This window comes from Eschscholzia californica, unplaced genomic scaffold (assembly GCF_041429995.1).
Source record: "Eschscholzia californica isolate CP2 unplaced genomic scaffold, dmEscCali1.0.p SCAF_4, whole genome shotgun sequence".
In the NCBI taxonomy this organism is placed as follows: Eukaryota; Viridiplantae; Streptophyta; class Magnoliopsida; order Ranunculales; family Papaveraceae; genus Eschscholzia; species Eschscholzia californica.
This window is the reverse complement of record NW_028238461.1, coordinates 44,508,966-44,535,533: the sequence shown is the minus strand read 5'-3', so window position 1 is coordinate 44,535,533 and position 26,568 is coordinate 44,508,966. Positions and strand designations below refer to the sequence as shown.

The 26,568-nt window shown below is 36.3% G+C and overlaps 5 protein-coding genes across 7 annotated transcripts; 3 read left to right on the top strand and 2 right to left on the bottom strand.

Moving 5' to 3' along the window:
• The first annotated feature begins 1,743 nt into the window (after window positions 1-1,743).
• Window positions 1,744-2,914, top strand: LOC147545026 (uncharacterized). Its single transcript, XM_086635782.1, has 2 exons — window positions 1,744-1,912; window positions 2,061-2,914. Exons 1-2 carry the CDS (start codon window positions 1,744-1,746, stop codon window positions 2,912-2,914), a joined length of 1,023 nt encoding a protein of 340 aa, XP_086491908.1.
• Window positions 2,915-5,240: 2,326 nt separating this feature from the next.
• Window positions 5,241-11,710, top strand: LOC147545025 (phosphatidate phosphatase PAH2-like). 2 transcript variants are annotated; one of them, XM_086633176.1, is made up of 10 exons: window positions 5,241-7,482; window positions 7,561-7,964; window positions 8,086-8,159; window positions 8,584-8,668; window positions 8,909-8,995; window positions 9,119-9,191; window positions 9,567-9,610; window positions 10,810-10,938; window positions 11,044-11,139; window positions 11,243-11,710. In XM_086633176.1, exons 1-10 carry the CDS (start codon window positions 5,748-5,750, stop codon window positions 11,297-11,299), a joined length of 2,784 nt encoding a protein of 927 aa, XP_086489302.1. In that variant the 5' UTR covers window positions 5,241-5,747; the 3' UTR covers window positions 11,300-11,710. The 2 variants fall into 2 exon arrangements, 1 of the variants encoding a protein (XP_086489302.1); XR_015223186.1 differs by lacking the exon at window positions 9,567-9,610.
• Window positions 11,711-12,351: 641 nt separating this feature from the next.
• Window positions 12,352-15,919, bottom strand: LOC147545024 (calmodulin-like protein 30). The gene is made up of 2 exons (XM_086633178.1): window positions 14,104-15,919; window positions 12,352-13,747 (listed from the first exon to the last, which is right to left on the bottom strand). Exon 1 carries the CDS (start codon window positions 15,298-15,300, stop codon window positions 14,743-14,745), a length of 558 nt encoding a protein of 185 aa, XP_086489304.1. The 5' UTR covers window positions 15,301-15,919; the 3' UTR covers window positions 12,352-13,747; window positions 14,104-14,742.
• A 568-nt stretch (window positions 15,920-16,487) lies between these two features.
• LOC147545023 (initiation factor 4A-like protein) lies at window positions 16,488-18,941 on the bottom strand. Its single transcript, XM_086633177.1, has 7 exons — window positions 18,596-18,941; window positions 18,463-18,511; window positions 18,250-18,387; window positions 17,715-17,948; window positions 17,069-17,108; window positions 16,895-16,992; window positions 16,488-16,812 (listed from the first exon to the last, which is right to left on the bottom strand). The coding sequence occupies exons 1-7, from the start codon at window positions 18,652-18,654 to the stop codon at window positions 16,795-16,797; spliced, it is 636 nt and encodes a 211-aa protein (XP_086489303.1). The 5' UTR covers window positions 18,655-18,941; the 3' UTR covers window positions 16,488-16,794.
• Window positions 18,942-20,068: 1,127 nt separating this feature from the next.
• LOC147545022 (protein WEAK CHLOROPLAST MOVEMENT UNDER BLUE LIGHT 1-like) lies at window positions 20,069-26,260 on the top strand. Of its 2 annotated transcripts, XR_015223184.1 has the most exons (5): window positions 20,069-21,799; window positions 21,893-21,937; window positions 22,891-23,703; window positions 24,005-26,151; window positions 26,209-26,260. XR_015223184.1 is itself a non-coding variant. In XM_086633170.1 (4 exons), the coding sequence occupies exons 3-4, from the start codon at window positions 23,086-23,088 to the stop codon at window positions 25,862-25,864; spliced, it is 2,478 nt and encodes an 825-aa protein (XP_086489296.1). In that variant the 5' UTR covers window positions 20,069-21,799; window positions 21,893-21,937; window positions 22,891-23,085; the 3' UTR covers window positions 25,865-26,260. The 2 variants fall into 2 exon arrangements, 1 of the variants encoding a protein (XP_086489296.1); XM_086633170.1 differs by having other exon boundaries at window positions 24,005-26,260.
• The last annotated feature ends 308 nt before the right edge of the window (window positions 26,261-26,568 follow it).

Genomic DNA, 26,568 nt, shown 5'->3' with positions numbered 1-26,568 from the left:
TAAATAACTAACACGAGAAAAATATTGATAATCTAAAAAATGACCATCAGTTCAATACGGTAAATAAGTCAAGAAATAATCAAAAGCCTAAGGGGTCAACCTGTATCAAGTTAGCAGTAGGGAAGTTGAATCCGAAAGAGGTTGGTTACTCGAGCTCAGAACTAGGAGGTCGGTATGATCGTATTTGGCGCCTAAGCCCTGCTCTGACTCTAATACGACCAGGTCTGCCCTAGGATTTAAGAGAAGACTAGGGGTATGTGTAAGTGGAGTCGATACCTCAATCTTAAACACATGGACGGTGGAAGTGTGTCTAATGCTTACGACTTAATCTTGAAATCCTATCAAAGATCCAGTTGGTGAAGATCTTAAGTATTCATTAAACTTGAGCTTCAAGAATCCCGCATGGAGGAAACTTCTCCTAAAGAATCCACAAAATCGAAAACATAATCTTCCATGTATCCTTGAAACATGTAACTTCTAAATATCAGAGATACGAGATAATCCCAGTGAGGAATTTTAACATCTCACAACTACAAAATCGTACTTTCAATCTAATAAGGTGGATGTCAGTCGCCTCATTAACACTGCATACAGTCGGTCAAATAAGCCTATAAAAGGTAATCAAATCGTCTCAAAACATACACGCGATGAGTAAGTCACAAGTCCAGAAACTCGAGTTTACATAATACTCAATATTTTAACTACAAGAAAAATCTTACTGTTTTCAGCGTCAGAGACGTTTCCGAGTTTCATGTAAGTTTCACCCCCCCCCCCCCCCCCCCCCCAAATCGTACGGAACATAAGGAGATTCGACGTAGCAGTCTCAACATATTGACTTATTCCAGGAAAAAAATTGACATCAACAAAGATTAATCACATTTTCGATGCAAAAAAAAAAAATGTGATATATGTCAAGTCTCAATTTTATTTCCTACATTGCGCTATTGAGTCCTCAATTCAGAAGACATCTCAATACAACACTCTATAAACTTAAACGTTACATAGGTGTCATTTCCAAGATTGAGTGGACAATTGAGATTGAAACCTCGAATCTTGAGTTTTTTCTTGAGACATTTTAGAATTAAATGTTGTCTCAACATCTTAAGCCCCATATAAAGTCTTGCATCGGAGATGTTTTAAGCTAGGCGAATGTAAAACATCCATTTGTTTTCTTTTGGCAATCTCGCTGTAATCTGACTTTTATGATCTCCATGACCATGTTTAGCTAACCTTTGAAAACACTAGGCTTTCTATTTTTAAGATTTTCATTTAAATTTTTTGCAGGTTCTTTATTTACCAAGACTCACCTTTTTTTGTTGTTCAAATGCCACATATTAAGGGTCACCCAACGAATCAAACACAAGGCCTAAGTCCGCACATGATGTCCAACTAGAAGACCCGAGCCTTATCAGATTTGTGGGATTGTTTCCCTCCAAGAAGATCTAATTTGAATTAGTCAAGTTGTTATGATTTCATGTATCTTTTCATGTTTCATAATGTACCTATATACCCCAATATACTTAATGAAAAGTACACAAATAATTCATTCTCATTAATATCTCTCGGTTCCTATTCACTTACAGTCACCTTCTTCATTCGGCTAGTCTTCTAGCTCTTCATATCATCAAGAGTTTATACTCTTCACATGATATAAGAGCCTTGTTTAATTTTTTTTCTATCAATCAATATCATTATCATTTCACATATTATCATTATCATCTCTGTTCTATCATCTCTGTTCTCATGGCTAATCCACTTGACAGTTCATCCGATTACACTCCAACCACCCCACCATATGCTTCTCCATTGTTTGATGTCCACCATTTCGACTCACCCACAACTGTTCTTATCACTCCTCTCTTGTCAGGAGATAACTATTCTTCTTGGGCTAGAGCTATGAAAATGGCTCTTTGTATAAGAGATTAGATCAAATACTAATAAAAGTGTAAGAATGGTGTAATAATAAGTTGAGTGGGTTAAGTGTTAGTTAAGCTGTTAAGTTTGTTTTACACCATTCTTACACTTTTATTAGTATTTGATCTAATCTCTTATACTTTGAGCCAAGGACAAGCTTGGTTTCGTTGATGGTTCGATTAGTAAATCATCCAATCCAGCTGAACTTCACTCTTGGGAGAGGTGCAATGACCTTGTTGGGAGTTGGATTCTCAACTCAGTTGCATCAGATATCCGGTCTTCGATTCTTTACGACGACAATGCAGCCGACATTTGGCATAATCTTCACGATAGGTTCTTTCAAACCAATGCTCCGAAGATTTACCAATTGAAACGAGCCATATCCACTCTCAAACAAGAAGGTTCGGACGTCTCTTCTTATTGTACCAACCTTAAGTCATTGCAAGATGAGCTTCAATTGCTCTTGGCCGTTGGCCCTTGCATATGTGGTCATAGAAAAACCCTAATTGACCGTGCAAATCAAGAATGCGTCATGGAGTTCCTTCAAGGACTCCATGACGGGTTTTCAGTCATTCGAAGCCAAATCCTTCTAATGGATCTGTTTCCCTCAATTCTACGCATCCGCTCTCTTGTTAAACAGGAAGATGTGCAACAAAGCATCATGGCTACTTTCAATTTGGGATCCGAAGTTGCGGCTTTAGCTGTTCATCACCCTGACCACTCTCGGCCAGATCACTCTCGATCATACCATGTTGATCGCCCACGACATAAAAGGCAACGTTCCTATTGTGATTATTGCAAAGTTCATGGACATGTGAAAGGAATTTTTTACCAATTACATGGTTACCCACCCACCACTGGACCTCAAGTTCGTCAACGTCCAAGGCCTTCTCCACTTGCTGCCTCACTATCGGTACCCACTGCCAACACAGGAGCGCTCCCAGCAACAACTTCTTTAACTCAAGAACAATACCAGGGACTTATCACTGTATTGGACTAGCAACAACGAAACTCTGTATGCACCTTTGTACCTATTGACAACACCATGGATTCTCCTTTCCACTAAACAGGTATATGTTCATCATCTCCACCATGGATTATTGACTCGGGGGCGGCTAAACACATATGCTGCTCCCTCTCTCGCTTTTCCACATATACCATAGCTCCACCCAATTTTTGTACGTTTACCCGATGGGTCGCGTATTCGGGTTCGACACATCGGTTCCATATTTTTTTCTACTTCGTTTTCTCTTCATGACTTATTACATATTCCAGATTTTAGGATCAATCTCATTTCTATCTCTGTCATTACTAATTCACTTCAATGTTTAGTAACTTTTGGCTCTCGTTTTTGTGTCTTTCAGGACCCCATCAAGAAAACGACGATTGGAGTTGATGATCTTAATGACAGACTCTATTTCTTTCGCACGGACCCGAGCATTTATTTTTCTGTTTTTTCCAGTCCTAGGTCTAATAAAGATTCTTTTAGTTTATGGCATTGGCGCTTAGGCCATCCGTTCATCTCTCATTTTAAGTATTTTGTTTCCTATATTTCTTGTATGAAGTTTATTCCAATTAATAAAACGTCGTGCCACATTTGTCCTTTATCTAAACAAACGTGATTACCATTTTCGTCTAGCACTTCCGTTACTTCTAGAACTTTTCAACTTCTTCACGCCGATTCGTGGGAGCCATTTTCTATCCCGTCCCATTCCGGTTGTCGTTAGTTCCTTACCATCGTAGACGATCACTCTCGTTGTACTTGGATTTTTCTCCTATCCAATAAATCGAATACCAAAAATTATATTATTAATTTTTCGAAGTTTGCGACAACTCAACTTCACACAAATATTTTTCTCACAAATTGAGTTTGTGACAACTCAATTTCACACAAATATTTTTCTCACAAATTGAGTTTGTGACAACTCAATTTCACACAAATATTTTTTTTCTCTTTACAAATCTTTCAAAATCGATTATATTATTGCCATCTCTATCTTTTTTAAAGATTATCTACTAAAACAGAAAAATATTTTTAAAGAGAAAGAAATCTGTTGAGATTGGAGAGATAAAGAAAAAAGAAATAAATCTAGAAAGTTGGAGAAAAAAATTCGAAACAAAATTCAAAGTTGGAAAGAAAATAAAAAAGACAAAAATAAATAAATCTAGAAAGAAAATTTATGGAAACAATTATAAAAAAAAATATGGAAACAAATCAATGAAAAACTACCAAAAATGAGGAAATTTAACTTTAAAGTAATAAGAAATAAATCTGGAAAAAGAACGAAATTTGTTGAGATTGGAGAGAGAAATATGTGTGGGAGAATATAAAAAAGAAATAAAAAATAAAAATCTGGAAAAAAAACGACAATGGCAAATTGATAAATTATGCAATGGCAATTCTGTAAATTCGTGAAAAGTACAAGGTTTTGATGGCAGGTGCGTCAGACTATTTTTCAGAAAATTTGCGTTTCCCGGGAATTTTTCGATGGCAATTCTGTAAATTTGTAGAAAGTACAAGATTTGATGGGAGGTGTGTCAGGTTATTTTTCAGAAAATTTCGCGTTTTCTGCGAATTTTTCGATGTCACTTTCGTAAATTTCGAAAAGAAGAAGATTGTTTCGGAATTTTCATCAACCCGTCTGACGCCTTGGACCTTCTTTACATTTTTGGACATTAATAAAGGCCAGCTCTTTGGAGAAAGCTAAATAGTTTCCGGGGTGTGAAATTTTAAAGGGAATATGTAAAATTTTAGAGATTTTCCGGGAAAATAAATTTTAAGGGGAAATAAAAAAAACACTCCACCTCACCTCAATCTATCTCCACCTCACCTCACTCTCTCTCCACCTCACCTCACTCTATCTCCACCTCACCTCACTCTCTCTCCACCTCACCTCTTTGTCTTCTACGATTTGGTCGACGTCGGAAAATTTTCCGGCCGGCGACCATTAGAAAAAAAAAAAAAAATTTCACTCTCTCTCTCTAGAAACTCCGGCGAAGGGGTTTCCCTTCGCCGGAGTCCCGGTCTATTGAAGGGAAACCCCTTCGCCGGAGTTTCTAGAGAGAGAGAGAGAGTGAAAGAATTTTTTTTTTTTTTAATGGTCGCCGGCCGGAAAATTTTTCGGCCGGCGACCTAATCGGAGAAGATAGAGGTGAGGTGGAGAGAGAGTGAGGTGAGGTGGAGAAGTATTTTGCTTGCCCCCTAAATAAAATTGTCAAGCAAAATTGACCAAGTCTTCACACCCCGTAAACTTTTTAGCTTTCCCCAAAGCGCTGGCCTTAATAAACTGCGCTCTTATTTTCGGCCCAACTTTGGGCCATTTGATCATTCCCTCACTTTCAATTACTTCTTGACCAAACCAACCAAAGAACCCCACCCCGCCTTAAACACACTTCCCATTTTGACATTTCCTAACTCTCTCTCCCTCTCTTTCTATATCCATTTGTATTCTCGACGTCGCCATTAATTTCACCTTTGGATTTTCTGTTCTGGTTTTTTGTCATCTCTCCGATAGCCGTTTATTCGGCGTTTTCGTACTTCTCTTTCTTCTTCTTCTTCACTGGAGATTTTTGAATAAAATTCAGAGAGTTCGAATGAGTGGTTATAGTAGTGGTTGTTAACTTGGTATTATAACCTATAAACTGTGATCTTGATTAGATAAAACCAATTATATAGTTTGTACTTCACGAAGAAGAATTCCAAATTTCAACGACAAGTTATTTTATTAATTTCAAAATTTTGACCAAGAGGTACCCAATTTTGGGATTGGGGGTTTTAATTGATTCAATTTTATATGATTTGGGTATTTGAGAAGTTAGGGTTTTGAAGGAACATGTATAGTGTTGCGAACTTGTTTTTTAGAGGAATTTATCATGTTACTGATCCATTTCATCCATTTGGAGGTGCAGTTGATATAATTGTAGTTCAACAACCAGATGGAAGTTTCAAGTCTTCGCCTTGGTATGTAAGATTTGGGAAATTTCAAGGGGTTTTGAAAACTAATGAGAACGCTGTTAATATAAGTGTTAATGGAGTTGAAGCCAAATTTCATATGTACTTGGATTATAAAGGAGAAGCTTATTTTCTCACTGAAGAAACAGATGAACAATCCAGGAATGAAAGTTCAAGTCAATCAAAAGGTGGAAATTTGGATGGGAATGATACTAGTTCATCTGATCAGATTCATCATAATGATAAGGGTGTAGATGATAAGGTTGTTATAGGAACGAATTCAAGGCCTGGGATTTTAGGGCTTGTATTTGGGCGAAAACTTGTGAAGAAAGATAATGGAATCGAAGAAGGAAATGTCGAAAGAGTTGATGAAGTGGAACAAGCTGAAATTGCAGCAGAGCTAATGGAGATGAAGTGGTCAACTAATCTTCCAACTGATGAGGTAACTCATCATCCAGGTTCTAATAGTTCTAACACTCATGAAAATGATTTACATATCTCTGAAACATTAGAAGGTTTAGAAGATACTGAAATTGAAGAAGGAAATGATGTCGAAAGAGTTGATTCGTTGGAACAAGCTGAAATCGCGGCAGAGCTAATGGAGATGAAATGGTCAACTAATCTTCCAACTGATGAGGTAACGAAAATGGATTCTTTATTTGGGTCTTTAGTTCTTGATTTGGAAAACAACCCAAAATTGGATGAAATTGAAGTAAACCCTAAGTCAGATTCTGTTATAAAGCATGCTCTTAAGGAAAATAATTATCTTTTAGGCGATGATGGTATGTGTGAGGAGGAAATTAGAAAGGAAAGAGTTTCTTCTTACCTATATTGTGAAATGCCGAAGAGCTTATCGTTAGTGGATGGGAATTTAGGTAATGTTGTCATTGAGACTCCACGCTTAACTCGTGTTGGATTGGAGGAAGTCCAAGTTCCCAGTAGGGTGGATTATGAAACAAAAGCTCATTTTTTCGAGGTAAATTCTCGAAGTGAATCCATTGAAATCGCGATTAATGGGAATGTACATGATTTAGGCTTATTAAGTTATGAGAGTTCTGACGAGATTTCTAAAACAGATGTTATTGATTATAATGTGAAAAATGATATAATTGAATCACATTCATCGTTGGTTGATAGACATATTGTAACTTCTAATATTCTTGAGGCTGAGAATTTCGAAGCTCTCCAGCTAGAACTTGTAACAGAGGGAATGCCCGATGAGAATAAGTTGGAGGCAGAATACTCTGTTTGGCCTCACGGATCAAATATTGATGATCTTACATCTCCGGTGTTGCTGGACGAATTAATTAGTAAATCTAGCCCATTAAGTATTCCAATTGTTCGACAAGGTAGATCAGAGGAAATTGAATGGAGAATGGCGTCTCTGCCAAATTTTCGGTCTCACATTGACGACTTGGAGTCTGTGGAGGTTTTTCACCCTTTAAGCTGCTCGGTTGATTCAGGTTCGAAAAGGTTAGAAATTTTTAAAAGTGATACACCGGTCTCCATTGAGCACGATTTAGAATCAAATAGCGCCTTTCTGGACATACAGCATACAGCTCTCCATACTTCCAGCCCAAAAGATATCCAGAGAATGTCAAGTATATCTGGAATTGGTAATAGAACTACCATTTACACTTTATATACTTTATTTCTCAGGAATGAGCTTATATTTAGTTATTTGCTGTATGCAGCCTTTCCAATTACTTCAGGGATGCCTTCATTTGCTCATGATCAAAGTCATCAGCCAGAAGACATGTTTGTAGGGGACCAAGTTTACGCGACTCTTGAAGGGCAGTCACCAAGATCCATCGTCATTGCCTCTGGAAGAAGTTGGAGATGGCCTTTCAGTTTCACAAGATCAGGAACGATCGGGTCTGTTCGTCCGGAGTTGAGTAGCAGTACAGATTCTGGTGCTGGGAAAGCATCAGAGGGCATCAGTTATTTGTTGACGGATGAATCTGGACAAGAACTAAAGGTGTCTGAGAAAAAAGTATCATTCGTTCCAACATCTGAAGAGTTGGCTTCATTGAATCTGAAGGAAGGAAAGAACATGGTAACATTCACATACTCAACTGTAATGTTGAGAAAGCAGCAGGTTATTATCGTCGACTTTATCCTCAGGAGTGCCATTGTTCTTTATCTGTCGCATTCTCATGTATTAGATAGATTTACTCATCTTTTTTCCTTTCCTTTTTTTTGAATTTTTTGTTGGTCAGGTACATGCTAGAATTTTTCTATGGAAATGGGATGCTCGTATAGTTATCTCGGATGTCGACGGGACGATTACCAAGTAAGGTTTTTAAGTTGGTCACTTCATCTCTTAAGACATTTCTTTTGATTTCCTTGCATGTAAACACTTGATTATTATCGTTAAAAACGTGATTATCTGTCTATGCCAATTAAAATTCGGAAATGACTCATGTTTAGCATGTTATATAACCTTTTGAAAGGTGACTAATAGCTTTAAAGAGGATAAGCATGTTAGCTCATTTTATGCTTTGGATGCATATTTTGGTCGTCGGAATGTTTCCATTTGTTAATTGTTCCTCGTTTTCTGTTAACTAGTACAAATCATCGAATGAAATATTATCCTGAAATATGATCATGCATCTATCATCAGTTTCCCTTATGATGTTGAAATGAATTACTTTCTGATGAAAGGAAAATCTTTTGTTATAAACTAAGTACTCTTCTTTTTTACATTCTTATTGCAGATCGGATGTTCTTGGACAATTCATGCCTTTGGTAGGGAAAGATTGGTCTCAGACCGGTGTTGCACACCTGTTTTCAGCAATTGAGGTTTGTTTCTTCTTTCTCACATTCATATTACGTGATGCTATAATTCATTCGGAAGACGAACAAAAGAAATCTGTAGCAATGAGAGCATCTGCCAATAATTTTTCGTCTATAGTCCTAATTATCTTATACTTCGGAAATGGAAGATAGGTTTTCCGTATTTCTGGAGACGTAAAAAAGTAAACATATCCCTTACCGACATAATTCGTTTTCCAACGTAAACTCACCTCTTGGTGATTGCAGCAAAACGGATATCAGTTCCTTTTTCTTAGTGCACGTTCAGTTTCTCAGGCCTATCTCACAAGGCAGTTCATTATCAACCTCAAGCAGGTAATAAGTTGATCTTACGCTGGCTTCCGTTTTTGTGTTGGTGTTTTTGGTTGGAAGTTTTCCCTCTTAAGAATTCAGCTTGTGATATGTTTGACATAGAGGACTGATTACTAACTTCCGCAGGACGGGAAGACGCTCCCTGACGGGCCTGTTGTCATTTCCCCTGATGGGCTTTTTCCTTCGCTGTTTCGAGAAGGTAAATCCTTGTTACATTTATTGTCAATTAACAAATAGTCATTTCAGATAAACTGCAATAGTGCACTTATGACATGCTTTTCTCTCTACATACTCATAGAATTGTCTCCTTTGGTTCTCCTTTTTCGTGATTGAGTTCTGTATAGATTTTCGTCTCGTGTACTAAACTACTAATGTTCGACTTCAATTTCTCTTCCCCTATATATTTGCTGTTACTAACGTCCTAGATCATTATTTTAAAAGAAAAAAGGTTGTTAAGCTATCCAAGAACCTAGTTCACAATCAGACTTAGCAGCAAAACCAGTGAAGACTGATTCTAACTGCTATAGTTGCTTTATACATATGGTCTGAGAGAAATCATCTCCCTCTTTCACAGTTATCAGAAGAGCTCCTCACGAGTTCAAGATTGCATGCTTAGAGGTGAGTTCAACTCTATTATGTTGTCCCTTCTCAACTCTATTATGTTGTTCCTTCAGTATCCAACGAATTTTGGAATCTTTACATCCCATTTTTTGCTTGTGAGTGCTATCACCTTGACTATTTTCTAGTTAGCTCATATTAACTTAGTTCAACAAAAAAAAAAAAAAGTTAGCTCATATTAACTTGACAAAATAGCTATAAATGTTCTGTTAAAGTTTGTGGCTTCGTACATAGCTATAAATATTTTGTGAAAGATTGTAACTTTATACATAGCTATAAATTTGCACCCTACTATGCCAAGTTCATCTGTGCTAATTAGAATGTTATAATTGTTGTGGGATGTGATTCGCAAAACCTCCTTGGATTCCGAAAGAAGCCTTAATCTCTTTCTATTTTTCTATTGTCTGGTTGTAATTTTATTTCCATGAAAGTGTGGGCCCATTAACTCAAAACCGTGACAAAAGAATGTAGATCTAAACAATTCTACATGATACACTTCTTTGCCTCCCCATAGAATCTTTTGTATGAAATTATTGGGAACGAGTGCACTTCCATGGAATACATTTCCTTGCTATCAAACACAACTTATGGTAATTTAAGTTGTATTTGATAGCAAGGAAAAGTGTTTCATGGCGTGTTTTTTTCGGAGTTCCAAGGACGTGCTTCCATGGGGGAAGCAGAGCAGTGTTTCGCTGGAAGTATACAAAAACCACGCTCTTTGTATAGTTTTAAGTTAATGTACTCACACTTTAGTGGAGATAAAAAAACTACAATTAAACAAGGGAAAGTAGCATATTTCTTTAGAATTCAGGTGAATGAATACTATCAAACATAACTTCAATGCAAATGGTGTTCGTATCTAATGACAATGAACCGATGGGACTCGGTTAGAGTCCCACCCGAGTAAGAATCTTGGGAATATCCTTTGAGTAATAAGGGTAAATGTGAGACTTCAATCAGAGGATATTCCCAAGATTCTTGCTTGGGTGGGACTCTAACCGAGTTCCGCCGGTTCACTGTCATTAGTATCATGATCTCTTCTTGTTGAAATTTTTTAGAGCGTCAAATTCTCATGTCATATTAAGAATATATAGATTAAAACATGAAATTCTTTGTGTTGGTAAGAAGTATTTGTAGAACAACGTAGGTAAAACAAATTTCCTAGATAGCATTTCATCGATATAACTGGTTTCCAACAGAAAATCAAGGAACTGTTTCCTCCGGATTGCCAACCATTCTATGCTGGTTTTGGCAACAGACTCACCGATGAGATTAGCTACCTCAAGGTTGGAATTTCAAGAGGGAAAATATTCACTATCAATCCAAGGGTAATATTGATTATGCAATACCTAATGCTAACTGCTAAACCTAAAAAAGAAGCCAAAAAAGTGTAAACCAGTCCTAATATTTTCACCTTATCGTTGATATTGCAGGGTGAGATTGCTGTTCACCATCGTGTTGACACCGAATCATATACTTCTCTTCACGCACTTGTAAATGGGATGTTTCCGGCCATGTCAGCTGGGAAGGTTTTTTTTCGCACTCGACTCATTTATTTGCTTTTTTAGTTACGATTCAATAAGGTTTGCTTAGAAGATCTAGTCTTCTTCTGCTTCTTTTTTTTGGCTCCAGGAGGAATTCGGTTCATGGCAGTACTGGAGAATCCCTCTTCCAGATCTTGATATATGAAGATACTATCGAGCAACAAGAAAATCTTGCCCAAACCGTATTAGTAGTAAGAAGGAAAGGAGGTCAGCGAGCTGGTCCTGCACCCCCAGGTAAAAACCTATTCAACGTTAATCATGAAATCGAAATTTTCACGACCCATGGGCTATGCGATACCTGAGAGATAATCAATATCCTTCGAAACCCAGGCAAGAGACGGTATTCAATATATATATATATATAAAGCATGTAATCATTTCGTCAACAGTAATATATTGTCGGTGAAATAGTGTAAAAAAGAAATAGGATATTCAAACAGAGAGGAAGTTGTCAGGAATAGAAACATTCTTCTCTTATTGCTATAACTTGTACAGGTTGGTTGTATTTGATTTGTTGAAATAGAAGATTTGTAATATACATGTATTATCTCTCAAACCATATCCACTAGAAGACTACCGATAACTCTCGTTTACTAATAGGGTAGGCCTCAGTAGGGTCGCCATGGTTATTTTTGAATTCCTTCAACCATAGTTTATAGTACTACTAGTAACTTCTGTTTCATAGTAACTTGTTTCAGTGCCCTTCTCTTAATTAACACAAATCCCCATATAATTAAGACTAATCAGAACAAATAATGGATTTAATAATGCTATATATATCATATTTCACGGACAAAATCTCACGCATATTTTGTCTGACTATTCCTTCTTATCTATTGAGAATAAGCTTTATGAAGGTTGGCCAACTTCACTAGTTATGGTCCATTGAATTTGAGTCATCCTAACTGGTTCCTTAAATAAATTTATTATCTTATTTTGGGTAAACTTAGATAATTATGGAATAAGCTAACTTTATTGTACATTTATTAATTATTATATTCATAATTTTATTTACCAATAATCTCAAAGTCATGAAGTTAACACTTAACCCCGTGTATATATCATGAAATCAAACAAACATAAACTTACACAACCAATAGAATTGAATTTATTTACATCATACTAGCTCGGGCTCGTGAGACTTAACCCTAAAACTCATTGAATTAGGGTTCTTCAACTAAATCGACCAAGCCAGCATTGATATTAAAGACAAACCATTCAATAACAAAATACAGATACAAGTTTTCGTGGACTCTTTACTTCTTAGATACACTCACATAAACATAAAACATAAATCTATACATCTGTTTTTGTATAGACACAAGAGAAAAAGATTGAATATTATAATCACCAATCATAATCTTCGTAAATTTTCATGTGCAAATGTTGTTGGGCATATTTAACCAAATTATCCATCTCATCTTCTTTGTTCTTACTATTGTCGATGCGTCCATTTTTGTTAGTATCAGCTACTTTCATTCCTTTTCTAGCTTTCCACCATGAAAACCATTCATGCAGACTATTAAGTGCTGCTTGTAATTCATCTCTACTGATTTTACCGTCATGATCTAAGTCGAATCTTCGTATCCATGCTTTGAATTCGTCTACTGTCATCTCTCTTTTCGGCAATGTTTGTATACAACACATTATCGCCATGATCTCAACCCTTCGGTATGAACCCTAAATGGGTTCCTCCCTTTCCCTAAAACAAAAGATGAAGAAGAAGAAGAAGAAGAAGAAGAAGAGGTAGAAGGCAACAAGGGAATCAGTACTTCTCTGTTAGGGCTTAGTTAATGGTGTTTTATGCATGTATAGTGGAGAATATGCTTTTTTAGGCGCGTTGGTCTACCACCTTCTTTATATTCTCTCTTTATTTTGCTTTTTATGGGTTTTCATTAGCTGAAGTTATATCAATTGTATCGGGCTTTCCTTAGAAAAACATCGAATCTGAGTTTCAACTCATCTACTCCTTTCATCAAAAAAAAAACTCATCTACTCTTTTACTAAGCGTCACACGACAGAAAAGAAAAATATAATTTTAAGATCTTAAGGGGAGGCAGCTAACGTACAGAAAAAACTAAATCAAAATGTGTTTACTGTAATATTTGCAATCGTGTATGCATAGATGGGTAACCGTTAATTTTTCCGTAAATGTTTAAGTGAATATATCATTTTTTAATTCGTATTGGACTTATCTTTAAAAATCCGTTGTGAAGTTGATTGTTTGAGAAGAGTTTGTGTTTTAACAAACTAGTTTTACTTGAGAAGTGGATACGTCCCATAACTTGAATTACACGTAAACTGCACACGAATAAAATACAAGTACTGATTCTAATCTTTTGAATAACAAACGAACACCAACTAAGAAAGATTACGCAAATGGGATGTTAGATGGAGAAATGATAACAATAGGGGCTGAAAGATGCGATTATCGTGGTTGATGGACCAAAATCTCGGCACATTACGCATGAGAATCCGATTCCTTTTCTTTCTGCAGCTGCTAATGTCGATGTCAGCATGCAACATCAAGTCATTGTAGTTTCTTACAAAGTTCTGTCACCTTAAATCAAAGAGTTAATTCCTATATGGCCCCCTACTTTGTGACCAGCTTCCTTTATGGCCCCCTTTTTTTTCGTAAATTCAAATATGGCCCCCTATTTTCAGACAAATGTCATCACTACCCCTCTGATTAATGTGTTTTCAAAATAAAATAATAAAACAAAACCTAAATTCCACCTCACTTCCTTCTCCACCACTCATCTCTCTCCACGTCACCTCTCTCTCCAACTCACCTCTCTCTCTCTCTCTCAAACTCATCTCTCTCTCTAACTCACCTCTCTCTCTCTCCAACTCATCTCTCTCTCTAACTCACCTCACTTCCTACTCCCCCACACATATCTCTCCACATCATCTCTCTCTCTCCAACTCACCTCTTTCTCTCTCTCCAACTCATCTCTCTCTCTAACTCACCTCTCTCTCTCCAAGTCACTCCTTCTTCTCCGACGAAGGTCGCCGGCCGGAGGGGTGGTTAAGCTAGTTGTAGAGAGTTCTTTTACGAGGGACTTTATTAGGGTTTTATGTGTGTTTCGCTTTCGTTATGGTTTTTACTATTACTTTTTATTTATTTTCAGTGTTGTGTGTAATTTGCTTTTCAGTGTGTTTGTCTTTCTGTATCTAGAATTGAAACTTCGAATGAATTTATGACTTAATTGCGGTAGAGCCTTTTTTTCATTAATTATATTGTGGTAACTTAAATGGTTCAAAAAGACTTGTTTTCTTGTTTCCTTTTGTTGCAAAGCACTTATTTTCTTGGTTAGTCGGGTACGAATAGAACACATTATTTCAAGAAACACCGAGCACTTTAACAAAAAAAATAAACACAGCAAAAGCTACTATTTTTTTTTCCGTATAAGTGGTTGCTATTATTTATCTCTTGTTGTTATTATTGATTGAAGTTCAATCTCAAACGTAGTATAATCACTCTTCACTTCTAAGACCCACATTGAACCCTCTCTCTCTCTCTATCTAGACCCAAACACACATATGATATATATATTCCTAAAACATGCATGAAACAACTAGTTAACCCTAAATTAGAAGTTTGAGAGTGTGGGTCATCATCTTTGTGAACTCATCCAAATCAATCAATCCATCACCATCAGCATCAACTCCTTTAACCATTCTCCTACAAGCATCCAAACTGGATCTTTCTCCTAACCTCTTCAAAACCTCAAACAATTCTTCTGCACTTATCCTCCCATTACCATCCAAATCAAAAGCTCTGAATGCACTCTGAATTTCCCTACTCCTTATACCACCTCCTCTCTTCTGGACATCCATGAATTCATGAAAATCAATGAACCCATCTCCATCTGTGTCTGCAACTTCAAAAGCTTTAGCTACCTCTAACTCAACATTCTGTTTTCCTAAAGCTCTCAACAATGATTTATACTCTTCTTGTGAAATCTTCCCATCTTTGTTAGCATCAAACTTTTGAAAAACCCTTCTCATTTCATCGACATTTGGGAGAAAAACAGGCGAAATACCATTCGATCTTAGCCTGTTTTTCGATCCCCATCTAGTCGGTTTCGAAGGGAGTTTCCTCGAGAGATTGTACTGAAAATTCAAAATGCTAATTTTCGACATTCTTTCTTAACAAAATAACTATAATCAAGGGAAAAAGAATTCGTATATAGATCGACATAGAGATGATATCCTACATTTATACTAGTCGGGTAGAATAGATTTCACACTTCTTTATTTATTCCTTTCATGGTCAAGAAAGTGTGGGTAAGATAGAAGAAAGAGATTCTTTCATTCTTTTTTGTTTTTTGTTGAGAAGAGGATGAGATTGAAAGGTAAAAAAGGAATGCCTTTTAGGGTTGCTTGATTTATAGTCATTCGTTTACCACTTGTATAGTTAAGTGCATACAATAATAAGGAACAAAAGGATTCTAATTGATGAGAAGAAAGTAGCTTTTAACAACAAAAGGTAATGAAGAAAGGAAGGAGAAGGAGTGATGGATATGGCTTGAAGCTTAAGAGATGAGGAATAGAATCTCTTAAATTGATTATATGACTCACAAAACAAGTTCCACCATACTTCCTCTGTTTTCTTGTTTTAATTTTTCATTTCTTCTTTTATAACGCGGTTTATGTAATGCTGACTTACTGAGTGACATCAAGTAATGAAGTAAGTGGAAACAAATTGTTGGTTGAGTTGGTCAAAGCCACTTGGTAAAACTCATTGTATTTCGGCATCTCCTTTGTAGAAAGTTTAGGGTTTGAAAACCCTCTCCCCGAATCCCCGTCCTTCCAAATTATAGATTATATTCACAATGTGACTATTATACACCAAGGTTTTTCTAAACGTTGCTTACGTAGACGTTGTGAGCCTTAAATCCAGTTGCCTATTAAGGAAGACGAAGGTTTTTCTTGTTAGATAATTGTGTTAATTAGGATTAGCTACCTAACTTAGTTTTATGATTTTGGGTTCACATTAAGCATTCCCGACATTACCTTCCTCTTGTAAATGACCTTCTAAATTCTTTTTACAATGTTATTACTCATATTTCATAACATCTACTTAGGCAAATATGTGAACTCTGTCGGGCCTGCAGCCCAGAAGATCGAACGTGTGCTTCCCAAGCAGAAGGTTGGAGGTTCAACAAAACTTGGATCACCTCAAACTTATTTCTTAATTCCCTTCTAGTTATCGATTATTATATTTTGGCAATTGATTGATGTTTGACAGTAATAACTAAGAATCCTAATTGTAACCGTTCAATTCATAAAATACACTAAACAAGATAAGAATAGAATAACAAGGATCAGATTCTAAAGGCATGATGATATTTCAACAAGGATAGAACTCTTTTCGATATTTATGATCATATATGTACGTGTATTTATAGTTGAAATTTTGTCACTAACATGGCTAAACTCTACGAAGGCTATAATCAACTACTCTAAGTTCATTTCCAGCAAAGCCGAACTAAACTCAAAGAGCCTGCTTCTAAACAGGTAGAACGCAGAATAATTATACTGCAAAGTTGAGAGAAGTGGTTTAAGGTCCGCTTACCACTGCTGCCACTTAACGAACCACTACGATTGACATTCCTCAGTATGGCAAGACAATCTTTATAAAATCTCAGAAATCTGCATTTATCATAGTGAGATGTTAAGTTCATCGGACACCATAAGCGTGTTTTAGCAGAAAAGAAAACGATAACAAACTTACGTGTATGGGCATCTCCGCAATAACAAGGCCACTGCTTTCCTCGAGATTTTTCAAAGTTACCACTTCACCTCCAACAACCATGTTGATCACGATCCCATCTGTGCAAACTTGTCAGAACCCATGTAGAAATTTCACCCAATCAAATTTTTAAGTAATTACATGGGTGGAGAAAACCTGATGTCAAGGAAGTGGACATGCGCCTCAAGTATGTTTCCTGCATGAGACCACCCAGTGTTATGGAAATTTCATTCTTTTCGCAAAAACGTAACTGAAATTTCAGCAGTTTTATACATTTGAACTTAACATCTCACTATGATAAATTTCAGCAGCTTTAATAGCTACTTAATTTCCAATCATTACACCTGATCACAATGCATGCCAGCCCGAAGCCTACTCCATGGACTCTCGTGCCTAGTTAGCATTCCCTCAAGATGTGGAAAGAAAGGTGCAAGAACCAAGTACTAAATTGCGAGCAACATCAGACCTGGGTCGGCCATAACTTGGGTCGGCCATAACTTGGGTCGGTCATAACTTGGGTCGAATAGAACGTTGTTTATTAAATCAGAACAATGAAACCTAATATGAGTCTACGAACTTAAGAACTTATCTTTTACACTACATTCAAGAACATTAACAGTGCATATGCTGCTTCATCATATATGAACTAGTTTGAAGTTCAGGCAAAGCAATCAAACTATTCTCGTCACAGAAATATTCGGTCAATATATAGATGGTACTTCTGTAATCTTGAATCTTGCGAGAACGCAATTGATAAAAACATATAGGAATGCGAGAGTACTCTACTTTCATAGAACTCTACCTTCTTTGCAGGTAACTCATAATTGATCAAAAGTCGCGCTGAAATAGGCGACTCTCCTAAAGCAAGAAGAGGCAAGCAAGCATCAGTTACAACTATCATTGACGATTTTAGCTCTTGGCTTCCCGCTTCAGTATCATCTCCTGGATGAAAAGTTACTTCCCGGTTCCACTCTAGAGTTGCTTGGCGGAACTTCTCTAGTATCAATGTACGCTCGGTTTCAGCAAGATCACTATACTGCATTATGAAAAATATGCATTCCGTTTAGGGATTACCAACAAAACAAATTCTATCTGAAAGAGAAAATTTTACAAGAACTAATTACTATGAATCTATAGTCAGCAAATTAACCAGAAATTCATCATGCTAATCACCACACTAAACGAATTTATGATTATAGATCTATGGGTAATGAAATTTTCAAATCAATAACCAGAATCAGAGATACCCACATTGAAAAAATTGTAAATTTAGGTATTAGAAGCAAAGTTTGATGAATTAAATTCAAAATAGAAGGAAATTGAGAAAGAAAAATTACCAGAGATGACAAGGAAATGTAAGGAAGATTTGATACAGCTGAACAAACGGCGTCGAGTTCATCACGGCTGCTGCAACAAAGCACTATTGGTAAAGACGAACGTCTCCCTGCTACTCCCAATAGATCCACCAACGTCTCCTGCAAAATCCCCAACTTCGTTTCTACTTACAAAAGAAACATTAAATTTATATACTTTTAGAGAGAGAAAGAGACCATTTTGAATTGGGTTCTGTCGACGGCTAAGTAGAAATGGCGAGGTTGACTGAAAAAGAGAAAAAATGTAAACTGAATGATACAGAAAGAGAGGAAATTGAAGATTTGATAGTGAAATAGGGAGAGAAATTACTTGAAATTAGAGGGATTTGGGGAAGAAGATAATGGAGAATCTAGATTTTCGATCGCCATTGTTGATTAATTTCCTTGGCTTGCAAATAACAGGACAGCTACTGATTAGCAGAATAATTTTCCTAGGGCTTTTCTCAGAGAGGAAGCTCGAAGCTGGATTTCTCACCCCCGGTAGTTGGTTTGTTATTCTACGCTTGACTTTTGACCTAACAAGTCAACATAATCCTGGCAATTGATCAAGAATCCTGTGGTGGAGACAAATTTGGGAGGAAAATCTAAATCAAACAGTCTAAATTGATTCATCAACATCCTCTAGCTTTGTGTCCCAAATTGTGAGTAAACTTCAATAGTTGATTTGGGTTTCTCTCCTAAAAGGTCAGCCTTTTGGTGGAAATTGACTAGTACGATAGTTATTACAATAGCGTTGATGTATCAAAGATGTGATAAACACGATAATTGTCAAATTTAAAAACTTTTAAAGTCTAACTAAATCACTTGAGCAATCCTGAACTTTCAGGAACTTTTGGAGTTTATGTCAACATTTTAAATCACTTGGGCAACCAAGTCTTTACAACGTTTTAGTGATTGTATCATATTATATCTATTAGAGATAGTAATGACTCCTTGACGCGGAGGTTTGTGGTCTATATAGAACTACTTATTTGTCGATTAAAACAATCAATTATAAGAAATTATTGATTCAAATCTTAACAAATATATATTTATCTTCAAACGACCATTTATTGTGGTGTATGGTCAAGATGAATGTCGAAACTGTATTAAAGGAGATAGAGTCGAAAAAATTGGAATTGCATTTGTAGTGTTATCAAACAACTTATAATACGGTTATTACACATATGAAATAATAGAAGGCTTGTCATCTTTCATTAAGGAAAAGGTTAATTTGACTAATTGATTGAATTTGTTTTTATTAATATTATCACATAGCTTGTATCAGTAATTAACGAAACAAACTCACTTATAACAACCGAAAGTGTATGCCCAAAATCAATGTCTAAAGTTTAGATGAGAAATGTTATTCATCTTGAATTTTTTGTTTGACCACACAGTGAATGTTGATGTGGCTGACTCTTACTGGTCAGAGAATTTTTCTCTCCACATAATCCAACTAATGGAAGTTGGCAACATCAATTTTCGACCAGTGACAACACCAAATTTGAGGGCAAACGACGTTTCTAAGTTTAAATAGTTATTACAATTTCCATTAGAAATCCATCCCACAAAGACACCCATACCAAAACCCAACAAGTGTGACGATCCAATAACATATTGTACACCTACTATCTAACGCAGGTAAGGGTCGGTTTGTTACATAAGAAAATAAACTGAGAAAATTGATTTCATAGAAAAATTGTATTTTGACGGTTTGGTTGAACCAAAAGAGTGGTAAAATCGATCTTCCGCAGTAAAGAAAGGTTGGAAAAAAAAGACCTACTTGATTTGTCCACATAAAAGGTTTGGAGAACTGTTTCCTCACTCTATATTAAAAAAATACGCCCTCTCTCCTCACATCCCGCATAACTCTTTCCCTCTATAGGTCTCTCTTCTCGGATTGCCCTTTGTCTCGCTCCCTCTCTTTCTATGAAGAATCCCACTAGAGAACTGATTTCTTTCAAGATCAAGAACATTTTGAAGTACAATTCTTAAAAAAAATTCAGGTATATTACCAGTAAGTGAGTTATAAGCAACTTTCAATTCTTCCAAACTTATTAGATTAGCAATCTGAATCAGTAAAGAACCAGAAACAAGTTTATGGAAAGATCAAAAGCTTTTTACGTGAATACATTCGTTACCAATCTGAATCCGTAAATTGTTAACAACTTTCAATTCTTCGAAACTCAATTGTTAACATCGTGGGTTTTGAAGGTGAAACAAGGTCAATGAGCTTATTAAACCCTAATCGAATGATCCTTAGAGACGACAAATTAATCGAAATATTACAAAAATAGAGAAGATTAAGTCGAACCAAAGAGATTATTATGTAGAAGTGAAAGAACTTGAAATTTCAAATCTCACCATATCAAATTGAATCAAATCTCGAATTTCATTCGGTGGAAAAACATCATTAATTTCACCAGATAGGAAGATTATGAGCATAAGTACTTGAAGATCAATTAGGTTGATTTCACCAGATCTGAGCATAAGTATTTGTACACCAGCTAGGTTAAAATTCTCCAGTGGAAATCGACCAATAGATAATGATGTAGAGGAATTGACCGAAAAATACATGGAAGAAATCAATGCGACAAAAATATAAAGGTGAGTAGGTGACATACTAAAACGAGCATAACCGAAGCTACGTGTGTCAGAATTAGTTAGTGTTTTTAGTTTAGGTAGTTACTTTTTTTCTTGAGATGCTAGTGTTTTATTTTCTCAGAAGTTGTTATTTGAATTTTATTAGGTTTAGGAAATCATAAGGTTATATAAAGAGGACCTAGTGGTTGTTTGATTCATTCAGTTTATCAATAAAAATTAGTATTTTGGTTTAATCTTCTTAGTTTCGGTTCTATTTAGACGAAATTCTAAAATCTTTAGTTTTCCGTTATGCCAGATAAGTTATATTGTATGAACACGATAAGAAGACGAGTACATTTAAAGAGAGAAAGAAGAAGACTACAATTAAAGGAATTTGAACGAAGATTGAGTTTTTGAAATGCTCTATAGACGCCCAAAGTTGTTGTCCGAATCTTCTCCTAAATTTTCCCACAGAAAACAAACAGTAAAAATAAGAAAAAGAAATTCTTTCTCACAAGAAAAAGATTGTTTTGCCATCCAAATAGTCTCACATGTATCAAACGGACCCTAAATAACAAGAGGGTAATTTAGTACTAACGAGGAGAAGATCAGTCAATTTGAATAGAAGTTTGACTTTTGTTCTATCTTTGTCACTGTGCCGGGCGGTGTTCTTTTCTTGCTGTCTATTTCCAAATTAAAAGGGAAAAAAATTGGATGTTGGGCTAGTGCAGCAAAGTAGGCCGCCTCCGATAAAATTACAACACCCACGTAGATAATTTATTTAATTAATTTCAATCATCATTTTTGTTAAAAAAAAGTAGGTCCTCTTCGTTGGCACAATATCCATCATCATATCTTCCTACTCTAGAGAGAGAAACTAGAAACAAGAGAGAGAGAGACGGAAATTCGTACAGATTCGATCTGTTTTTTTGTTATGATCAAGAAGGAGGTGAAATTCCCTTAATTTCCGATCTATATTTCTTCCTATTTTTTAGTGTCCTTTTCATTTATTAATAATCTTAATAATCTTCTTGAATTCCAGCTGAATCTTACGACCTTCGTCAACTCATTAATCTTCTCTATCCCTGTAAGTTCTCTCTCTCTCTCTAATCTATTGTTCATGGAGTAGTTAATTTACATTTAATTGGATTACGCTTTTTTTTTAGCTCATAATCTGTATAATTGACATGTTAGGTCTGGAGGAATGATTCTTGAATAATCAGATTATTCTTCACCAGATTAAACATACATATCTTTCAAAAGTTACCTATTTAGGTTTTGATCAGTTTATGCCAAATATTCATAATCTATGGACTATATCATCATGCTAGTATTAAAATTTAATTGATTATCAAATTGATGAGGTTCTTAATGGTCGAATTGGGAATGGTTTCAGCAAAACCGAGGTTGGAATTTCCCTAGCTAAGTTATGTTGTACCGATTGAATAGAAGGAGAAAAGAAAAACTTGAAAATGCCCTAGTTTCTATTGGAATAAGAGGCTCTCGTTTCTAAAGTCTGTGTTTTATGACTTTATCTTCGTAGAAAGAGATTCTTCGGCAGACCTTTAGTAATGGGAACTTGTGGTTTCTTATGGTAAGAAAAAAAGAAACTCGCGGCAGTAGAAGTGAAATTGCAAATGGAGGTTTACGAAATATATATGGACGAAAACACAACACAGACACATTTGAGTTTAGTTCTGTATACACAAGAATGGATTCGGACTCAGGACTGGTAGCTCCATAGTTTTTAGCACTTAACATAAATTCTCAATATTTAGGCATTAGTTTCCCCATTTAGTTGCTTTGTCTTTCACTTATGTACTTGCACTACTTTATTGTCGATTTCACATAGTTTGCCACTTAGGAACGGTGATTATTTCTCTGATTTTTGGCGAGTGCTGAAATAGGTGTGGTGATTTGGCTCCCTAATTGGGTCTCTGTTTTAAGTCAATTTGTTGTTTTTTCATGAAAATGAAGCTTTGCAGGATTTATTACGTGCACTGTACTAACTCGGCTGCAATTTTTATGATTTTGTATTAGATACCTATTTGGGACTTATCCACCTCTATTTGTACTTGAGGTGGATTGGAGGAACTAAGGAGTGTAACAAGAAATTTCCTTCCTGAATCCTCTCCACCTGCATCATTATCTTATCCTAAATGGCTTTCGGATTTAGAAACTATTAACTCTTTAACTGTGGATGAAAATTTAGTGCGTGACCATCAGTTCAAAGAAATGGAAGGATCTGTTACATCGGTATCTAACGGTTCAATTACAGACCAGAATGAACATCTCACAAAAGAGAATGCAGAGAAACCAGTCGCCATGATCGAGCAAACTGAAGTTGGTTCCTCTGATGTCAAAGATATTCCAGCTTCTGATTCATTAGGAGCATCTGATGAACAGAATGCTAATAAATCAGAGAACAGAGATGGGGAAATTGTAGATAGTTCCTCCGGAGCCCATGTTATGCCAACTTATGATACACGTGGAATATCAGAAGAACAGTTCCATGATTCTACTCAAGAACTGGATGGTGTCTCTGTTAGTAGTAATAACACTTCCGATGTTCCGGTAAACCATACAATGCCTTCTACTGCACTAACTGAAGTAAGAATGTCTGAAGCTGAACCCAAAAATACTATACAATCTAATGAGCTTAAAAAACTCCAAAAGGATGTTGCTGGTATACCAAGTACACCAGATTCCGCTGATCATGGTAAAGATGAAAAGAATATTTACTTAAACAGGGCTCTGATTGATACTGCAGCTCCATTTGAATCTGTCAAAGAAGCTGTTAACATGTTTGGAGGAATTGTAGATTGGAGAGCTCATAAAGTCCAGAGTTTGGAGGTAGGTGCTTAAAAATACTCTCCCCATTGTTATTATGGTTTTACTCTCGTTTAATTCACTACTATTTTTGTTTATTTTGATTGTCTGAATACGCCCCGCCTGAGTCTGACTAGTCTAAATTCTGATTAAAGTCGATTCAGATATCGAGTCATATTTCAGGTCTAAAATGAAAAAAAACACCATGTTTGTATACCCTTCTTATTAGACTTGTATTATTATCTGGGAATGTCAATTATCAACTTTATCTCATCCATCTGTGGCACGATGATCTAAAGTACTATACATTGATGGATGTGAACAGCGGCGAAAAGTTCTTGAACATGAACTTGAGAAGGCAAAAGAAGAAATTCCGGAATACAAAAAACAGTCAGAGGCAGCTGAAGAAGCAAAAACAGCAATACTAATAGAGCTTGACAACACAAAAAGGCTAATCGAAGAACTAAAGTTGAACCTTGAAAGAGCTCAGATTGAAGAGGACCAAGCAAAACAGGATTGTGAACTTGTGAAGCTGAGAGTGGAAGAGATGGAGCAAGGAGTTGCTAATGAAGCTAGTGTTGCGGTGAAAGCACAGCTTGAAGTTGCCAAAGCAAGGCATGCTTCTGCGGTTAGGGAATTGAAATCTGTGAAAGAGGAGTCGGAAAAACTCCAGGCTGAATATGCTTCCTTACTTTCAGAGAGAGAAATTGCCGTGAAGAGATCTGAGGAAGCTGCTTCTGCATCGAAGGAAGTTGAGAAGACAGTGGAAGAACTCACACTACAACTAATCACAACGAAAGAATCGTTGGAATCTGCTCATGCTGCTCATCTTGAAGCAGAGGACCAGAGAATTGGAGCAGCTATGGCTAGAGAGCAAGATTCTCTCAGGTGGGAGAAAGAAGTAAAGGAAAAACAAGGAGAGCTAGAAAAGCTAAATCAGCAAGTCTTGTCGGCAAAGGATCTCAAGTCGAAGCTAGAAACTGCATCAGCCTTGTTAGTAAATCTAAAATCTGAATTAGCAGCTTACATGGAAGCCAAATTGAACCAAGAAAGTGGTGAAAAAGAAGCAAATTTGGAGGAAAAAGAAGATCAATCGAAAAAAGAGTCCCATACACATTTACAAGAAACAGCTTCACATGCCAAAAAGGAACTTGAAGAAGTAAAACTTCATATAGAAAAGGCAACCGCCGAAGTAGATTGTTTGAAAGTTGCAGCTTTATCACTTAAATCAGAACTCGAGAAAGAAAAATCAGCAATATCAACCACGAGACAGAGAGAAGGAATGGCATCCATAGCAGTTGCATCTCTTGAAGCCGAACTAAACAGGACAAGAACAGAAGTAGCATTAATCCAGGTGAAGGAAAAGGAAGCCCGAGAAAAGATGACTGAGTTGCCGAAGCTACTACAACAAGCAGCTCAAGAAGCTGATCAAGCCAAATCAATGGCTACCTTGGCCCAAGATGAGCTAAGAAAAGTAAAAGAAGACGCAGAAATGGCCAAGGCTGGAGCAAGTACAGTAAAAAGCAGATTACTTGCAGCTCAAAAGGAGATCGAAGCAGCAAAGGCATCAGAGAAGTTAGCAATGGAAGCAATCAATGCTTTACACGAGAGTGAATCACCTACAAAAACCGGATCCGATAATGAACCAGGAGGTATTACTCTTTCAATAGAAGAATATTACGAACTTAGCAAACGGGCACATGAGGCTGAACAACGAGCCAACCTGAAAGTGGAAGAAGCCTTTTCACAAATTGTAATGGCAAAAGAATCAGAAACCAAAAGCTTGCAAAAACTAGAAGAAGTCGTTAAAGAAATGAGTGAAAGAAAAGAAGCATTAAAAACTGCTCTAGAGAAAGCTGAGAAAGCTAAAGAAGGAAAGCTTGGTATCGAACAAGAGTTAAGGAAATGGAGGGCCGAAAATGAGCAGAGAAGGAAGGCTAACGATTCTGCTGCTCAAGGAATGATAAACCCACCTAGAATTCCTCGGGTTAGCTTTGAATTGAAAAATAAAGAAGCAGATGCTACTCTTCCAAACACAAAATCACATACACCGCCATTAAGTAACACGGAGTCTGAGTCTTCCCCGGAAATGGCGAGCGTGAGGAAGAAGAAAAAGAAGAAATTCTTCCCACAACTCTTAATGCTTTTGACGAAAAAGAAACCACCGACCCCAAAGTCAGAGTAAGACTTCCTTCAGCTTGAGTTTGTGCTTGTTGTTGTCATCGACGTTTCTTGTGTTTCTGCAGCCATATGATTCGATAAGAAAATCAAGATGCTGAAGCGGATCTGCCAGTCTGTGTATGTAATCCCTCCATGTATATTAATAAGTGAAATCCCATTTATGTCTTTTTTATCTTTTTGTGAAAGCTTTTGCTTGATCGAAATTTTGTGTGTTGGAAGTAGTGAATTTGTGTTTGTAACGTATATGTATTACCCACCATAGACAATATCAAATTTGTATGAATTTTTTGGGTAAAATAGAAATTCCTTGTATGAGGGAAGTACTTACTTTTGATTTTATGTTTTAAGTGCAATACTTAACCTTCTGTATATATTAAGCAGTGTCTTACATTTCAGCTAACTTGGGTTTTTATGTCTTACAATTCAGCTAACTTCGTTTTTTTTTGTTGCAAGTAGCTAATTGGGTTGATTTCAGTGTTTTTATTTGCCGCTTTAACTTGTATAAGTTAATGACTCGGACCGATTCTATGTGTATAAGTTAATGACTCGGACTGGTTCTATGTTCATTTGAGTTAGTTAGATGTAAAGTAAGTTCGAGTGTAGAGGTAGTTTATATTTGTCATGAATAATTTGAGAGGACCATTTTTTGACCTCCAATTAAAACAGGTCAAAATTCAGACAAATCGAGTATAAGTCAATTAGGTTGTG

Coding starts and splice junctions, on each gene's coding strand:
- LOC147545022 (XM_086633170.1), top strand. CDS start 23,086: ATGGAAGGATCTGTTACATCGGTATCTAACGGTTCAATTACAGACCAG. Junction 23,704..24,004: donor ATAAAGTCCAGAGTTTGGAG/GTAGGTGCTTAA, acceptor GGATGTGAACAG/CGGCGAAAAGTTCTTGAACA.
- LOC147545023 (XM_086633177.1), bottom strand. CDS start 18,654: ATGGCGATCGAAAATCTAGATTCTCCATTATCTTCTTCCCCAAATCCC. Junction 17,949..18,249: donor ACATTTCCTTGTCATCTCTG/GTAATTTTTCTT, acceptor TTCATAATGCAG/TATAGTGATCTTGCTGAAAC. Junction 17,109..17,714: donor ATGAGTTACCTGCAAAGAAG/GTAGAGTTCTAT, acceptor GGTCTCATGCAG/GAAACATACTTGAGGCGCAT.
- LOC147545024 (XM_086633178.1), bottom strand. CDS start 15,300: ATGTCGAAAATTAGCATTTTGAATTTTCAGTACAATCTCTCGAGGAAA.
- LOC147545025 (XM_086633176.1), top strand. CDS start 5,748: ATGTATAGTGTTGCGAACTTGTTTTTTAGAGGAATTTATCATGTTACT. Junction 8,996..9,118: donor TCATTATCAACCTCAAGCAG/GTAATAAGTTGA, acceptor TAACTTCCGCAG/GACGGGAAGACGCTCCCTGA. Junction 9,192..9,566: donor TCCTTCGCTGTTTCGAGAAG/GTAAATCCTTGT, acceptor CCTCTTTCACAG/TTATCAGAAGAGCTCCTCAC.
- LOC147545026 (XM_086635782.1), top strand. CDS start 1,744: ATGGCTAATCCACTTGACAGTTCATCCGATTACACTCCAACCACCCCA. Junction 1,913..2,060: donor AGCTATGAAAATGGCTCTTT/GTATAAGAGATT, acceptor TTATACTTTGAG/CCAAGGACAAGCTTGGTTTC.